This window comes from Gekko japonicus, unplaced genomic scaffold (assembly GCF_001447785.1).
Source record: "Gekko japonicus isolate JY-2015 unplaced genomic scaffold, Gekko_japonicus_V1.1 scaffold711, whole genome shotgun sequence".
In the NCBI taxonomy this organism is placed as follows: domain Eukaryota; kingdom Metazoa; phylum Chordata; class Lepidosauria; order Squamata; family Gekkonidae; genus Gekko; species Gekko japonicus.
Window position 1 is genome coordinate 82,370 of NW_015165849.1, and position 18,388 is coordinate 100,757.

General features: G+C 44.5%; 2 protein-coding genes across 3 annotated transcripts in view; both read left to right on the forward strand.

The window, feature by feature from the left end:
* CES1 (carboxylesterase 1) overlaps positions 1-4,913 on the forward strand; it is a 41,076-nt gene extending 36,163 nt beyond the window's left edge. The window contains exons 13-14 of the mRNA XM_015411095.1: positions 2,400-2,472; positions 4,378-4,913. Of these exons, the coding sequence (XP_015266581.1) occupies positions 2,400-2,472; positions 4,378-4,555 (251 nt within the window). The 3' untranslated portion in view covers positions 4,556-4,913. The remainder of the gene's footprint in view (positions 1-2,399; positions 2,473-4,377) is intronic.
* Positions 4,914-9,493: 4,580 nt separating this feature from the next.
* The window catches only part of PDCD2L (programmed cell death 2-like), a 22,612-nt gene continuing 13,717 nt past the window's right edge, over positions 9,494-18,388 (forward strand). Inside the window, exons 1-3 of one of the 2 annotated variants that reach the window (XM_015411098.1) lie at positions 9,494-9,692; positions 10,789-10,952; positions 11,729-11,798. In XM_015411098.1, coding sequence (XP_015266584.1) covers positions 9,549-9,692; positions 10,789-10,952; positions 11,729-11,798 — 378 coding nt within the window. In that variant the 5' untranslated portion in view covers positions 9,494-9,548. The remainder of the gene's footprint in view (positions 9,693-10,788; positions 10,953-11,728; positions 11,799-18,388) is intronic. The other variant, XM_015411099.1, reaches the window with a different exon arrangement.

Below are 18,388 nucleotides of genomic sequence, written 5' to 3' on the forward strand. Positions count from 1 at the left end.
CCACCCCCACCCACTCCAGGGCCGACATCCGGCCGCAGGGTCCGTTTCCCCCCACTCAACCCCACTCACTCCAGGGCCGGCGACTGGAGGTGCAAGCCTCCGGCTGCCGGGTCCGTTTCCACCCCCCCCACTCCAGGACCGGAGACAGGAGGCAGAAGCCTCCGGTCGCCCACTCCCTTCCCCTCCCCCACCACCCACTCCCAACAGGCACTGAGGGGAATGTAGGGTTGCCAGCTCTAAGGAGGGAAATACCTGGAGGTTTGGGGGGTGGATTCTGTAGAGGGCAGCATTGGGCGGGGGGGGGGCGGAAGGACTCAGCAGGTATAATGTCATAGGGTCTACCCTCCTAAAGCAGTCATTTTCTCTAGGGGAACTGATCTCTGTCATCTGGAGATCAATTGTAGCAGTGGGAGATCTCCAGGTCCCACCTGGAGATTGGCAACCCTAGGGGAAAGTCAGCTGCACAGCAGGGGGTTGAAGAGAATGGTTTGATGGCTGCTGGGCCAAGATTGGCAACAATAGTTCCCCAGGAGCCCCATCGTAAATGCACCAAACAATTCCTCAAGATTTTCCAAAACACTTCTCTGTTTTGGGCTCCTGGGGAACTTTGAAGTAGCACCAAAGCTTTAAGATCTCTCCAGCTGTCACCTGGAGACTGGCAACAGCTTGTCTGGAGTGTGGGCAGCATGGCATTGTATCTGTCTGAGGTCCCCCTCTTCCTCCTCCTCCTCAGATCCCACCCTCAGCAGGCTTCATCCCTAAAATATCCTGGAAGTTTCCAACCTGGAGTTGGCAACCCTATGTCCTGGAGTTCGAACCTGGAGTTGGCAACCATCAGCCAACGTTTATCTGCCTGTCTGTCTTTACAACCCCCCCCCCACACACACACACACAGCCTCTGCCTAGGGAGCAGCTGACATCATTCTCCTCTCCCAACTGAAAATTCCAACTGCCTTGGGGAGGGGGTGAGTTTGAGGTGTGGAATGGAGTGTAGTCCAATCAGCTTCCATATGTAAATGACCTTGGAACGCTGGCCGGGACTGCACAAAGCAGCCAATGAACCCAGCCAGTGTCTTCCGAGTGGCAGTTTTTTCGGCCTAACACTAAAGGGGCCAATTTTAGAATTCTGGCACCCACTACTCTTTTATAATAAGGGAGAGATAACAATCTGTCTTTCGGGTTCTCTGAATTCATAGCTTTCATTAAAAAGAAACAAAACAAGTCTGGAGCAATGCTTCCTCTAAGCTGTGGAGTCTTGTGAGCAAAAATTCTACTTTGTGAGCTACTGGCATTAAAGTTGTGAACAAGCAATTCTCCATAAATTAGTTTGCTTTGGAGCCATTCTTCCTGAGCTAAGACAAAAATGTGTGAGCCAGAGGCTAAAAAACTGTGAGCTAGCTCACACTAACTCCTGGTCTGGAGCTCTTTCTGTTGCTATTATGATTACCCGTCATTTCATAACAGTACAGATGAAGTGACTGTAGGAGGCCCCCCAACACAATAATTCAAAACCCCTTTTCTGCCATCTTTTAAGACCTGAATTACAATGAGACCACTGGGTCAATGGGCTTGGAAGAGTGTAACTCTGTTTACGAATACACTGAAAGAAACAGAAAATGGAATATTATTCTGTATTCTGGGTAGCATGTTCATTTTAATTGTAGAAATTCTACCTCTTTTAATTCATTTCAATTTAGTCCATGTCATGAACCGTCTAATGAATTCTTCATATTGGGGTGGAAGAGCCACTTGCATTGAAGGAAGCCTCCTTGGAGGATGGTTGGAGCCACTCCATTATCTTTCATGATCAAGTTCAGCTCTTTTACGCACATTGTCCAGCATCCAGATGCCCACATTTAAATCTGGATGCTTTCCGTGCAGTATTACATCCTGATATGCCAGATTTTATAGGTGTAGTCATGCTGAATCTCAGCCATTAAGATTTTATATCCTGATGCTACACAGAATTTTCAAAGACTGTTAATTTACATACATGTGTTTTCCACACCAGGACAGATTTGTGTGGTTTCCCTGTTGCTGCTGCAACTGGAGCCAAGTATGTGCGGAAAGCAGTCATATTTTTAAACATTCCAATGAACAAAAATGTCCTCCATGTAGTAAAGTAACATCATCAGGGGGAAAAGCTTGGCATAGAGCTTTTTAGATGGGGAGACATTAAAAAAAGACCTATAGTTGGAAACAGAATAGTCCAGAATTCTGCCATCCCATTCTGCACAGTTACGTAGATCACCTCTTGATTATTCAACAATTGGTCTGTCCTTCAAAGCAATTGCTGTTTCAGATATCATGATCACAGTGTTGCTTGCTTGAATATTTTTTTAAAGGGGCATAAATCTGTAACTTTTGCTGATGCTCTTGTTTTATGCCTTGCTTTGCAGGTGATGCTAATGAAGAAGAGAGAAATCTTAGCAAAACAGTTATGAAATACTGGGCTAATTTTGCTCGCACTGGGTAAGAACACTGTTATGGTGGCAAAACAAGGCAATGCCAAGTGAAAACAAAACAACAAAAAACCTCCACAGCAATAATGGGCACAGAAATTTTTGGCTGCAATGGCACATGCAGTACCCCCAGCCATCTGCACCAGGCAGACTGAAGCTTCTGGACTGGGCCAGCCTTCTGCCCTTGCCTTGTCAACCTTCTGTTTGCAGCACTTCAGGGTTCAGCCCAAGCCAGAGGAGTGGAAGCCCTGCCTTTCTTTTTGGGAGGCTCCAGTAGCATTGGGGGAGCAGAGCAGGAGGGGCCTTGGCTCAATGGCAGAGCAACTGCTTGGCATGCAGAAGGTCCCTGGTTCAATCCCCAGCATCTCCATTTAAAGGGATCAGCTAGGAAGTGATGTGAAGAACCTTTATATGAGACCCTGGAGAGCCACTGCCAGTCTGAGTAGACAATACTGACCCTGATGGACCACGGATCTGATTCTGTAGAAGGCAGCTTCATGTGTTAGGTCTGAGAACTGTCTTCCTCAGCAGAGCTCATAAATGCTTCAGACACTGGCAATCACACAGCAAATGTTAGCTCCCGGCTAGGAATCCAAGTATGGTGAAAACAGATACCCCAGTTGTAAGGCAGTGGGACCAGTCTCGAACCAGGCTTGTTCTCTTCAGCTCACTTCTGAAACCAACAGTTCAGCATGTTTGATTGCATTGCCTGGTACATCTGCTCTGCAAACTGTGAAGCTGAGCGGAAGCTGGGCTCACACCACCCACAAAGAATCCACTGTTGTTTCTCTTTTATTTTATGGCAGTTGTGCAGAATGGGCCTGTTCTGGCCTGCAGGCCCTATTCCGCCCTGCCTTCCTAGGTTTGTCTCACACCCAGATAGGCTTTTCTTTCTCGCTTGAGTAGCTGTTGCCGACACCACCTGACCTTTGTAAGGAATTACCCACTAGGAGGGTCAGGACTCCCAGCTTCCCTTCCCAGATCCAAGGCCTTGCCTCTGCGTCTCCCACTGCCCAGCATCTGGTCACCACGGGGACAGTTTACTACCTTGGGCCCCCTTGGAAGAATAGCACCTTGCCAATGGTCTGCCTTCCCCCGACACTCCTTTTCAAATAGCATGTCCGAGATGGTACAGAGAACTGCTCCAAGCATCAAAACTTTAAAGTATGTATTTTAAAAATGTTTACAAGCATCCTTTTGACACATCACCAAACTGAGCAAGGGAATCCAAAAGAAATAGGTAAAACGCAGATCCTCTGTTCTTCTCTCTATACATGCCCTATCAAATGGCAAAATATAGGACAGGTTCTTTAGCTTAGATGTTCTATATCTCTACAGTGTGACCAATACCTTGAGGCTTGCTCCAACTCTCCCAGGTGAGTACATGGTCAATGGTCACCTGCTTGCAGACCTTGGCTAAGAGTTCTCATGGACACAGCATCCCAAAGAAAGAGAGCTCCTTCCTGTTGCAAGGAGTTTTTATCATATCTGTTTCTTCTCCCACTGACCTGGTCAGCCCAGGTCAAAGAAACTTTTCCTGAAAAGTCCAGACATTTCCTTCTTGGAGTTTGTTCTACTGTAAAGTCCTCTAAGTCTCTTTTCCCTGCTAGGAGGGGAGAGAAGGGGGAAGCTTGAGCATTCTATTGTTCCTCCTGCTAGATCTATTAGCATTTGTAAGAAGGTGGGCTGAGGTACAATCAAACTGACCTCCCCCTTCCTGTCTGTTCTCTGCCCAGAGGGGAAAAAAACTGTTAAAACGCAAAGTGGAGGTTTTGCTGCTTGCCAACCCCCCCCCCCCCGGAGAAAAAAAAGGAATTTCTTCACATTAGTTGTTACCTCTTTTTACTCAGAGCACAGCTATAATCGTCAGGACAGATGCAGGAGCAAACTAATTATCCATGCTTCATGCTCTTAGGAACCCCAACGGTGAAGGTCTGCCAACCTGGCCCAAGTATGATCAGAAGGAGCAATATTTGGAAATCAACTTAAAGCAAAAGGCTGCAAAGAAGCTAAAAGAGAAGCAAGTTGTCTTCTGGACCAAGATTGTGCCGGAAAAAATTGCTGAAAGCAGAAGAGAGCGCACTGAGTTATAAGCCCTCAGTGGCACCAAGAAGCCATTTTGCTATTGAGAAGTGAAAAGGAATCACTTGGTTTCAGTAGCTTGTTTGTCGTTTCAGAAAACTGTTATCTTGGGTTGGGATGTTGGTCAATCAACTGGTTAAATTCTGTCGACTGTTCACCTGCTGTCTTAATTACCAGAGGCATCCATTGTCAAACCAAGATCTCTCCTGCCCTGTCTACCAAATACAATATTGCAGAGCAGGACGGGAAAGTTTTCAATAAACTATATTTTCTTCACTTCTTAGTTTTTCAAGGAACCTCCAGGTCTCAATTAGTGCCAGGTTAGTGCTGATTTTTTATATTGTCAAAGAAGAAGAGATTGGATTTATACCCCGCCCTTCTCTACCCGAAGGAGTTTCAAAGTGGCTTACAATCTCCTTCCCTTCCTCTCCCCACAACAGACACCCTGTGAGGTAGGTGGGGCTGAGAGAGCTCTCTCGAGAACTGATCTTGAGAGAACAGCTTTGAAAGAATTTATGACTCACCCAAGGTCACACCAGCAGCTGCATGTGGAGGAGAGGGGAATCAAACCGGGTTCTCCCAGATTACAGTCCATGCTTCTAACCACTACACCAAACTGGCTTTCTGCCAAAGAATCTCCGCTGCTTCTCTTTCCTAGCTCACCTTTCTGCAATCTGAAATCCTTCTGTTCTTAAACTGAGTTTCTGAAGCCTGAAGGCAGTGGCTCTTTTATAGCTATGTTGCCTGGTTTATAGGTTAGGTTTGATTTAAGATAATAGTTTAGGTCTTATGCCTTGCTTCTATGTGGATCCCTCTTCATCTGCTGAGAAATGGATTCTCCACTACAGAACATTTTTTTTGGTTGTAATTTTTGTATTTTTTTATATGTGCTTATGTGTGTGTGCACCTGGAAGTCATGGCTACCTCTGGTGACTGACCCCTACTGGGGGCCGGGAGGATATTCAGAGAGGTGGCTGAATAAAGCCTGCCCCCGCCTCTGGTATTTCAAGGAGGTCTACGAACCAAAAAGGGCTAAGCTAAACCATATATATAAAAGTACAAATATTTATTAAGGTGTACACATGTTAAAACTTTCCTGATTAAAAATTACTTTGTCTAAGATCAGACTATAAAAGCTTATCCTCTATACATACATATGATGGGTAAATACTTTACAACTGAAGACCAAACGCGTTTCGGCCCCTAAGGGCCTTCCTCAGTGGTCACTATTATTTATCTATTCTAGACACACATTCAAAGACCTGTTACAGAGTTTTAGTACACATATAATTTAACCAGATGTTGTATCCTTGTATACCTATAATTGGACTCCTGGTATTAGTGATGGGCCAGAGGTATAGCCATATCACCTCCACAACTTATTCTGGTAACAGCGATTTTGTAGGTCTGAATGGGTGTCACTCCATCAAGGTGAAATTTCACCTTCAGACCTAACCTGCCAAACAAAGAAAGGCTATTTGGAACAACTGGACACTTGGTGTGTGTGGGGGAGGAGGGGGCGGAAGAGTTAAAAGGTAACACAAAGCCCCACAGGGCATCTCTCTTGCCCATCTTGCTGCAAGCGAGAACATTGTGCCCCTTTGTCATTGTCTTCTGCAGAGCTATTCTGACGTCTGCTTTGACTCTGGAGAAATACGAGGTATTAACATTTTAAGAAATACAGCAAAAATTTGCCGTGGCTCCCTGGTAGAGCGTCTGCTTTGCTTGCAGAGGTCCCAGGTTCAGTCCCCACCCACTTCAGCTAGAGGGTCCCTGGGTGCAGGTGGTGTGAAAGACCTCTGCTGAGACCCTGAATAGTGGGGAAACTCTCCGTGGGGAAGCCCCTGTGCCACTGCTCTGCATTGGTGGTAACACCAACATGGAGCCTTTGAAAGGAAAGCATCACCATGTGCAACACCCTATTGTGATTTCAAAATTATATTTACTACTAGGTTGAGCAGACAGAAGAAATCTACCAGTAAGCAGAGAACACCATCTCTGCTCTTGGGTGGTTCTTCCATTCTGAAGGGAACTTCAGGTGACAGACAGATCATATGATCATATCGTAATAATACTAACAGAGTAAAAGTTGTCACATAGCTTCTATGAAACTTACATTTTTGGAAGACACTTTGAGGGCTTTGTGAACCAACAGTGCAGGGTAAAGGTTTTAGAAAGAAATTAATGGAGTACCCATGCTATGTACAGAAAGCACTCCCAGTTATTTATTTCTGAATTTTTAAAGTTAAAAGAGGGACCAGACGTCATGCAGCAGGGCCTGGGGAGGCCCACTCTACTTAACCTTGGCCTCCAACCACACGGATCTGAGGATCCCAGAAACATGAGTGTGTCAAAATGTCTCTGTTCTTGGATCAAAAGAGTGTAACAATGCAGCCCTAAGCACAGCTACACCCATGTAAGCCCATCAAAGTCTGTGTGCTTGGAAGGGAGTTAAGATGGCATTGGATGGCTCTATAAATGCCCTTGGATGGCTCTATAAATGCCCTACATCTCCACCAATACCCATCCCCGTTTACTAATGACAGGGAAATTTTTAAGGGTTCCAAGGAGGGGTTAAATAGAGACAGAGGGCTTCAACAGAAAAGAATGTATTAAGTAGTTTGAATTACAGAGGGATTCTTATTACCCAGGACGCTGAAAGTAAATCTCGAAGGAACAAAATGGCTGCTGCAGGAGGAGGAGCCAAGTCACAAAACGGCTGCCACAGCTTACCTTCAGTCAGACTGTGACGATCCTCAGGCCAAAGCAACATTTAAACAATTGGCACAGCCACTCTCCAATGGCCAGTTAGAAACCTTGCTGGCTAAAGCCCCACCTGACCCTGCCCACTTCCTAAAATATTTGGAGGGTTCCAGAAAAGCGAATTGAGGTAATTTATTTATGTAGCTTTTGTATCAGTTACACTTTCATTATCATATACTACGTTTACCAATTACATTTCTTTAACACAAATTTCAAACACAAAATGGTTCTTTAACACAAATTTCAAACACAAAATGGTTACATAGGCACCCTAACCCTAAAGATAACAGGCATTTACTCAATGGTAGGCAACTAGTTATGGTTTATGTCTTCATGTTCTAACTTCTTCTCTTATCTCTCTGCTAGGCTCAGAACAGACATTACCAGGGACTTGTGTATCTTACGGTGTACAGTACTAAATCGACTAGAAAGCAGGGACGTACATTCTTAATGTAACATCTCCTTATGAGTGCTGCTGACAGATCAAGGGGAGCTGATCTCCTGGTGCACACCCTCCCGACTATGGTGCCCTCAGTTTAGGTGACTTGCCCAAAGAATTAGAAGAGCTCCAGGCAGATTCTATCTAAATTGGCTGAGTGGGCAACAGCGCTGCAAATGAAGTTCAATGTACGCAAGAGTAAGGTGACGCATATTGGAACAAAAAATCCTTTCTTCAAATATATAGCAATGGGTGCTTAACTACCTGAGACCAAGACTGAAAGACATTGGATTGCCAATTTGGTGTAGTGGTTAGGAGCGTGGAGTTTAATCTGGGAGAACCAGGTTTGATTCCCCACTCCTCCACCTGAAGCTCCTGGCATGACCTTGGGTCAGTCACAGTTCTCTCAGAGCTGTTCTGAAAAGAGCAGTTCTGAAAAGAGCTCTCTCAGCCACACCTACCTCACAGGGTGTCTGTTGTGGGGGGAGGAAGGGAAGGAGATTGTAAACTGCTCTGAGATTCCTTCGTGAAGTGAAGGGCGGGGTCTAAATCCAGTCTCCTCCTCTTCTTACAGTGGATAGTTCCATGAGAATGTTGAATCCGCATGTGGCAGCAGTGAAAAATTCAAAATCCATGCTGGGGATTATTAGGAAAGGGATTGAGAATAAAACAGCCAGTATTTTAAAGCCCTTGCACAGAACAATGGTGTGCCTGGATTTGGAAGACCATTTGCAGTTCTGGTCACCATATCTCAAAAAGAATATGGCAGCGCTAGAAAAAAGAACAGAAGAGGGGAACTATGCAGATGCTGTAGTTTTTAGCTTAGAAACTATTTAGTGTAGAAAAAAGTTAGTTTAGCAAAAAATAGTTTAGAAGAGAGATCATGGGGGGACAACATGATAGAGGTTTCTAAAATTATGCATGGGATGGAGAAAGTGGATAAAGCTAGGGTTGTCAACCCCAGGTGAGGCCTAGAGCTCTGGAATTGCAACTGATCTCCAGACAACAGCGACTAGTTCCCCTGGAGAAAATGGCTGCTTTGGAGGTTGAATTCTATGGCATTATACTCTGTTGCTGAACTCCTGTTCCTCCCCAAATCCTGCTCTGCCCAGGCTCCGCCCCCAAATCTCAAGGAATTTCCCAACCTACAGTTGGTAACCCAAGAGGGAGCCTTTTCTCCCTTTACCATAATACTGGAACTCAGGGCCCCCCAATGAAGTCAATGGGCAACAGACAGGACAGACAAAAGGAAGTACCGAGAATTAAACTTTATTGGTCTTGAAGGTGCTACTGGACTCAGACTTTGAACGATGATGATGATGATGGATGACTCTCTCCTTATCATTATTAGTGAACACTCTTTAAGTACCTAGTTATTATTAATCAATAACCATAATATTTTAATATTAAGCATTGATATATAACAACAGTAATACTAATACGGCTTGGGTAATATAAGTTGTAACTGAATTCTAAAGTGATATGCTGTTATGTTTTGTTTATGGTGGAAAATGAAAATAAATCTCAAAAACAAAAAGGAATACTAAGACTGCTAATAATAATAATACCACCATCATCTGTTGAGGGAATAATGGTGATGTATTTGCAGAGAGCTCCCTGGCCTCTCCGTGGCGCGCTTCCCACACTTCTCCCTTCCTTCCCCAGCCACACCAGCGAGCGCGGCTCCCCGACCGCCGGCACTTGTCCCTCCTCCCCTGCGTTACCCACGTGGGTTGTGTGACGACAGAGAGGGGCCTCCTACCTCCGGGGTTCCCGTTCCCGCACGTGTGCTGCCGCGCCCGATGTCCGCCTCTCCGCCGCCGGCTCCTCGGCCGCCCCCGGTGCTCCTCGGCTTGTGCGATGCCGCCGTCCGTGTCCCCCCCGCGAGCTCCGGCCAGAGCCGCCTTCAGTTCCAGGGAGTTGCGAGCAAGCTGGGCGGAGTTCCGGTGAGGAGGCGGGCGGGGAGTTCCCTTCAGGTCTTGTAGTGCCCCGATGGACAGCTTATGTCGAAAAGAAGCAAAAATGCACCCCGGTCCTCCCCATCTGCAGCCCCTCTGTAACCTTGGGCCATCTACCGAGGTCGCTTGCCTCGTAGCCGCCTTGCTGACTGGTCGTACATAGGCTCCTCTCCCACGTTCTTTGTGGGATCTGACCCGTGGGGTTCCGCAGGGCTCATGCTGTTCCATCTTCTGTAAGACCCTTAGGAGAAATAATTCATAGTTTCAGAATTGGATGCCATCAGAATGCTGGTGACACTTAGCTGTATATTTCTTTATCCAAATCTCTTGGTGATGATGCCCTAGAGGTATTAAGCCATGGGCCTGAGTGCTGTGGTGTAATGCCTAAGAGTGACAGGTTGCTCTCCATTAGGCTGTGATCCTTGGCGTGCCAATGCGTGGCACTCGGCCTTGAGCCAGAGCTCTCTGCATTGATGCACTGAAATTTATGTGTCCATTTAAGTGCAGCTAAAGCAGAGAGCTCTGATTTACAAAAACTGATATGGGTATACATTTTGGTGCTCCTTACGCTACTGCGTAAGCTTACTCACGGAGCTGCGGTGGCTCAAGTGGTTAAGACGCTGAACTGCAGGCTGTGGAAGGTCGGTAGTTCAGCAGTTCGAGACCCGAGTGTGCTGCATAACGGAGTGAGCTCCCGTCTCTAGTTCCAGCTCCTGCCAACCTAGCAGTTCGAAAGCAAGAAATTGCAAGTAGATAAATAGGTACCACTTCGGTGGGAAGGTAACAGCGTTCCGTGCACCTTGGTGTTTAGTCATGCCGGCCACATGACCACAGAAACGTCTTCGGACAGCGCTGGCTCTTCGGCTTTGAAACGGAGATGAGCACCCCAACCCTAGAGTCGGACTCGACTGGCTTTCGAGCAAGGGAACCTTTACCTTTACCTTACGCTACTGTAGTAAAAACCCACTCTGTGCCTTGGTCCGCTTTGAGCTGGCCAGGCTTTTGTTCATTTTAGCTGAACTATTCTCTGTGGAAAGCAAGAGTTCATCTTTAAATGAGGCCACTTTGTTTCCTTCGATTCCAGGATCATGTCCCTTCTGTAACTCCGGCTCATCCTTTGTGTGGGATTTGCAGGGCTGGCTTGATGCACGTTGTGCAGCTGTATTGCCCTCTTGAAGGCTCCCCGTTCCATCGTGTCCTTAACGTGTTTGCCTGTGCAGGGAAAAGCTGCTGGGGGAAATCAGAAAGGTGAGCTGTTTTGCAACCTTGCCGGTTTGATCTGTTTTGTGCCTTGCATGGATGCTGGTACCAGAGTCCAGAGGTGATGGTGACAAGCATTTATGTAATAGTTTAGATGTTCAGGGATCTTCATGTAAGTTATTTCAGTGCACCAAGCTGTGTCAAATTATTGGCTGCCATCTGACTGACAAGTTTTAAACTTGTTATAAATCGGGTTTTAATATGCAATGATTTAATTTATTTATTTTAATGTTGTCACTGGTACCTGTTGTTACCCACCCTGACCCCTGCAGTGCGGGGGGGGGGGAGGGCTGTAAGACAAATATAATAAATAAATAAGCAATCTGTATAACAGTGTTACAAGGTAGTTCAGTATTGTTATCCCCATATTGCAGATGTGGGGGCCAGCAGGGAGAGAAAGCTCTCTAAGGTGACCTACTGAATTCAAGGCAGACGTAAGAACCACACCTAGGATGCTGTTTTATAGCTCAGGCTCTTAGCTAACAAAAATGTTAAATGCTACGAAATTTGGGAAGAGATCATGGCTCTGGATGGCATGCAGAAGGTCCCAGGTTCAGTCCCCAGCATCTCCAGTTAAATAATCTGGTAGTAGGTGATGTGAAAGACCTTTGCCTGAGACCACAGAGAGCCACTGCTGGCTTGAGTAGACAATACTGACTTCGATGGACCAACAGTCTGATTCAGGATAAGGCAACTTCATGTGTGTTTCAGTTCTCTTCCCAAACATTGCTGATGTTTTCTTTCATGCTGACCTTCTCCTACAGCTGGAAGGTATTACGGTCCCAATATTTGGAAGTGCAAGGAAAAGAAATGCAAGACTGCAAACCAAAGCAGGTATCCTATGCTAGTTGGTGCATTTTCTTTGGCTTACGTAACAAAGCAATCTTATACAGACATACTCCATCTTAAATCCACTTAAATAAATCGGCTTAGACTGGAGTAATTCTGTATAGGATTGCACTATGAGGGTCAGCTTTAACGTAAGGCTGGTACTGTATCTGCGGAGTGCCTTCTAGTAGGTATAAGGGGAAACATATTGTTGGAAGGTCTGCCGTATTGCTTGTTCAAGGCTGACCCCCGTGAACCTAGCCATGGATTCCTTTTAGAACTGGCTCACTGACTTATCAGTGACCACTGGTGGGGAAAAAGTTTATATATGAACATAACCAAGAAAACAGCTCTGTATGTCTTTTTTTTTTTTACATTGGAGCTGTACATTAGTGGTTAAGTTTGTGGACTCTAATCTGGGAGAACCAGGTTTGATTCCCCACTCCTCCACTCGCAGCTGATGACCTTTGGCAAGCCATAGTTCTGTCAGAGCTGTTCTTGAAAGAGCAGTTTCTGTCAGAGCTCTCTCAGCCCCGCCTACCTCACAGGGTGTCTGTTGTGGGGAGGGGAAAGGAAAGGCGATTGTAAGCCGCTCCGAGTCTCCTTTGGGTAGTGAAGGGCGCGGGGTATAAATCCAAGGGCGCGGGGTATAAATCCAATCTCCTCCTCTTCTTCTCTACAATATAATTTATGTCATTTATAGGCAGAATGTATTTACAGTACTAAAATTTTTGGACTTATATCTCTGAGAGTGTGACATGGAATCTAATGGGACGTTTAAGGTGCTGATGGTCAAGATGTCAAAACCCAGTCATGCAATCAAAACAATACTTTTAAGAATTGCCAGGAAGTATTCTTAATCAAGTAGCAACCTTTAGATCATAAATCAGTTAGATTACTAGGTCTCAGAGTTTGAAGGGTGACTCACTTTGACATTTGCTGTACTCCACGCTTTTCTGCCCAGACATTAAATGCAAGAATCATACATCTAACACCAAACAACTTTATATTTTATTTTTCATGCTTAGCATTTATAGTGTGACTGAGCAGTGGGCTGCATTTTAGGGCCATGTTCTGTAGGGGCAGACACCGCTTTGCCCACAAACCTGTTGGAGCTTCCTTTGCCCGTTCAACCCCTTTTCTCCTCCTCCTCTCCTGGCCTTGCAGTCCACCTGTGAGAAAGTTGCAACCCAATTTTAGATCCTGACCCTCAGTGTGAGAACCACAGAGTTAGAGTAATCCACTAAGAATCTTTTTGATTGATTAGGCCACAGATTCTTTTGTTTAGAAAAACACACCACTAACAGTCTTTTCCATGACTTTGATCGCCTAGGCTAGCTCACTCTCGTCAGATCTTGGAAGCTAAGCAGGATTGGCCCTGGTTAATACTTGGATGGGAGATCTGGGTCCAGGCTTGCTGGGCAGAGGCAGCCAATGGCAAACCGCCTCTATTTGTCTCTGACCCTGAAAACCCTACAGGGTTGCCAAAAGTGTGCTGCAACTTGATGGCAAAAAACCCAAACAAGTTTCTAATATGGCTGCTTGCACAAACTGCAGAGACAGGTGTAGAGAAGAGGCATTCCACCTTAATGATTTGTGGCCTGCCCTTCCTCCAGGGAGCTCACAGTGACATACACGGTCTCACTCATCTCCATGTTTAACCTCATCACAAATGACTGGTCTGGGGTCACTGTCAGCTAGCTGCCATGCTTTCTTTGTTTACATTCATCCCCGACCCTTGTGCCCGCGCACATGCTTGCTTTGCTTTGCTGCCGTGGGTAACGTAAGGGAGGCTCGCTTTCATCCGTGAGAACTGGCTCAGCCAGACAGCGCTATCAGCGCAACCTTGACGAGAAGGGAGGGCTTGAGTTCCACTATCGGTGTGAATATTTCTGCTCTCAGGGGGTGGGGAGAGTCTCCCGTTCATGATGTATTGTCCCGCTGGGACAATTCCCGTGCGAGTGCTTGAAGTTCATTTGCTTAGCTAGTTGAAGCATCAGAGTATATGTAGCGAGTCCCTTACGCTAATCGTTATTTCTAACAATGTACCTGGAGCCGTGACAACAGACCAGTATGCCAATAAAGCATAACTTTTCCTGAAGAGTGTGTTTGGACCTTCTTGCTGTTGATCCTGACAGTCACTCAGCCAGTGTTACGACAGAGTGGAGACTTGAACCTGGGTCTCTCTGGTCTTAATTTGGCATTCTGACATCACGCTAGTCCTCCTTTCCTATATGTAGGAAGGTGTCTGTTCAAACACAGCATGTGCGTAACTTCAAATAAAGCATGCTTTTCCCCTTTCATACTGTGTTTATACATATGCAGATTTAAACATTTATTTCCATTCTGGTATTCTTCTTTGTTGCTTTCTCTGACCTCCTTTCTGTAAAGAGCAGGCGTGGCATAGTGGATGGAGTGTCTCACTAGGATCCTGGGAGACCTGGGTATGAGTCCCCGCTTCTGCCATGGAAGGTCACTGGATGACCTTGGGACCATCACAAACTCTGAGCGCAGCATACCCCACGGGATTGGGTTTTTTTTTTAATGAAAGTACAAACTGTATTGCTTCTGAAAAACAGAAAATAGATTAAGACAAAGGTGATGTTCACAGGAGACATATTAACCAAGTTGGTTAATTACTGTCATTCCACAAATCCCGTGGTTCTGTAAGGGGCTATGAAACCACACCTCATTTAATGTCTATTAGAGATTGACATTTCAAGCAAGGATGGGACTTAGGTCACACTTATGGAACTGGTGAAGATTTAGGCCACAGCAATTCTGCTCAAGAAATTATCAAGATAACCCCAATGTCAGCAAGGAATTATCTTCTACAGTTCCCCTAGTTCTTTGGTGGAAGTTAATGACAGTTCATTCGGTTCTAAACCGAGTTAATATTTGTAGTGTAGAAGTGCTAATGGCATAAGACTAGTGGCACACATATAGTCTAATGTTTTTTTTACAGGATGTTTGTACCAAACATGTTAAATGGAAACTCCGGGAATGGTAATTCTGTTACACTGATTGACACCAATGTTTAGGAGGGATATTTTTGTAACATTAGACATTATTTTTCCTACCATACAAAATATGGGAACATGTTTGGCACAGTCTATAAATCTAAAGAAACCTAAAAAGATATGAAAAGTCAAGGCTACAGCAATTCTTTGCCACCTCACAGGATTGTTGTTGTGAGAGAATGATGTTCTAATCTAAGCTGCTTTCAGGCCAAACTGAAGAGAAAAGTGGGATATAAATAAATGAAAGCGAAATAAAATAAACACAAAGATGTAGCTTGTGGCTTAGACTGCTCCTTTGTGTAATGCTATGAAATCCAAGTTTGGCTTCAGGTAGACAATGCACAAGAATTTAAATACTCCTTAATGCTTTGCAGAATCACAGTTTGACATCCCAAACCCATTCATATTTACTCAGAAGCAAGTCTCAAGATGTTCAGTGGGATTTCCTTCCAAGTACATGTTCACAGCATTACAGCTATATGTGCATTCTAACATACTAGCAGAACTGAACCGTGGCTAACTCGAGCCATAAGAAGTCATTTTCACTGCCCTTAAGCAGTCCACAAAATGAAAATTGCAGACAGGTGCTTGAAATTAAGACACTCACGGAGTAGCATAACACCTTTCTTGTCTTTACAGTCAGCCCTACAGTAACGTACTCAGATGAACAAAGTTAGAGTCCAGTGGCACCTTTAAGACCAACAAAGTTATTTTCAAAGTATAAGGTTTTGTGTGCAAGAACACTTTGTCAGACACAATGAAACGAAATCTTCCCAAGCCCCACTTACAGGAAAAAAGGGGGTGGGGGCGCATTGTTCCTTCTAAGCTCCACAGTGTTTTGAGCAGAAATTCTACGTCGTGAGCAAAAAAGGCTAGTAGCATTAAAGTTGTGAGCGAGTTAAAGTTGTGAGTGAGTTTACATTATTACGTAAATTAGGAAGATTACTTCCATAACCTTGTAAAAATGTCAGAATAAATTCTTTTAAATTATATTTAAACAATATTTTAAGAATAATTTAAACATTATACGAGAAAACAGAATCAAGTCAAATTTCACCCACCCCTTTTCACTATACTGGTAGACCTGTCCTCCGGAGAACAGGTCTAACCCCCCCCCCTTCCACTGTATTGGTAGATCTGTCCTCCGGAGGTCTACCTGGCCTCAGACCATCACCCTGTGCTGAGCCTTTGAAAACATACCTGCACTTAGGGGAGAAAAAACTCTTGCAGTCTGCTTTGTGTTTTTTAGTGAGATATGACAAACAGCATTATAGGTCAAATATAGCAGAGGAAATTCCTTTATGGCAGTAAAGCATGCAAAGAGCTCACAATTGAGCATCAGCAATTTTTAGATATGCCTATTAAAGTACAAGAAGGTGTTGAACAAATGAAATCAAGTACTGCTCCAGGATGTGATGGGTTCACTCCAGAATTTTATAAAACTTTTTGTAGAGACCTGATAGAACCCTTCACTAATCTCTGTAATGTTATCTTAAACAAAGGTTCAAAACCGTCATCTTGGGAAGAAGCGCATATAATTACAATTCCAAAAGAAAACAAAAACTGGAAATCCCTGGCATCATACAGACCAACAGCTCTATTAAACTGTGATGCCAAAATATTTTCTAAAATATTAGCAAATTACTTTCCGTTTTCTGCGCAACAAGAAGAGTTGGCTTCGGGACTTGCTCCTGTGATGCCACCAGATCACTGGATCCTGAAGAGGGGTTCAGGGACTCCCGAACTCCAGTGAGCTCTCCGGAGAGGAGCTTGTGGCAAGGGGCTTGACTCGGACTCCCTGCGGGTGACAGCAAGCGGGTGGAAGTCTGAGACTGCCTCCAGCAAAATCTCAGTGAGAGCGTCCATGGCAGTCATGGACGTGAACTCGTGACTCCTGAAGCAAGGAGGAAACAGAACATCTCAGCAAAAAAACCCCCCAAAACAAGAAGATAAATCACCATGAGTAACCTTAATTGCAATACGCTGCCATCATCATCATTATCATTAGTACTGTTTAGTTGCTTTGGCAGTTGTATTTATTCTCCATAGTATTTTAATGTATTTATTGTCTTAGTGTTTTAATGCTGTTAGCCGCCTTGAACCAGTTCTGTGGCAAGGCAGGAAACAAATTGAAATAATAAATAAATAAAAAACATTAGTAAGAACTTTCCCACTGATTAAGCCCTTTAAATCGTTTGTAAGGGGGGAAAGAAAGGGAGGGGTGAGGAATCCTTCTCCCCCCCCTTCTCTAAAGCGGCTATAAAAAGAAGAGAAAGGAACTTTCTTAATAAATTTACTGGGCTAAAGAAGAGAAGATTGATGTCTGAAGAAAATTGTGAAACGGATTTATAAATGTGATATTATTATATTTTGGATTACAAAACCATATTGTGGATTATAAATCTTTGGAATACTGTAATAAGCATCAGACTCTATACTATTGAAATAGAAACCTATCTTCCCTGAAATTATAACTGAGCCAAAGAAAGACGTTTAATTTGGATTATAAATATCTACATCTTATTATTTGGACCATAAACTAAAATCAAGAAGGAAGAAGGAAGAATTATGAACTATTAAGCATATATTTTTTAACTTTCACTACGTCATCTCCTTATAGCTCATTGTGTATACTTTTGCGGTTTGTTGAAAATTGTAAATTATATTATGTTCTGAGGTCCTTGTAAACAATTGATAAGTCTGTATTACATCTAAATGATAAGACTGTCTCCCTTGCCTGTGAACCATATTGTTTTTAATGTAATTGGGTAAGCATAGAAAGCTCTGTAATTGTAGAGATTTTATTGACAAAGAGCTGGAGAGATTCTCTGCTTTTAACTCAATATTTTAAAATGGTTGGGGGCTTCCGGTCGTGCCAAGATGGCGAATTAGAGCACTCCCGCGACTCTCCGGGGGTGGTCGGCGGCTCTTTAGACAGTTTGGGCAGTTTATAGCCCAAAGCAACGCTCCCCAGAGAGGGGGGTGTCCAGCAGGCAGCTGTGCCCAAGCGGGAGTAAGAGATCGGCCTGATCAAGTTTCGGAAGAAGCTTGTTTTAGGCTTTGATCTCCTCCCATGAAGAGGGCGAATGCCTAGCATCACTAAAGGAGCCGTTCCGAGTTGGTTTACCAGCATAAATCCGTCATCAGCCGATTTCTTCAGCAAGGGGAAAAGTGAGTGAACTAAAAGAAGCAATGCAATCCCAGTATAGACGAGCGAGATAACAATTAAACGCTCCGCTTACCTGTTTTTGACTTTAACACGATTTGAACTGTGTGGTTGAGCAGATAACGAATAGATGAACCCAGAGACTAATTCCGGGAAAAAAATGATTTGATTTAAGGCTTTAAAAACGGGAAAAGCGCTATTGTTGAACATTCTTGCGGCTAGCTAGAGATAAGCGCGCAACTGAAAAACGAAACTGACGAAAATCATCGCGGGAAGAAAAGGGACGGAGTACCAATAAATCTCTTCCGACGACAGACAACCAGTGAATACCGTTCCTAGAGAGGACTGGAACAACCGGAAAGAGTCGGAAGAGGACAAGCGGGGAACCGGATGTAAGCACAAGCGCACAG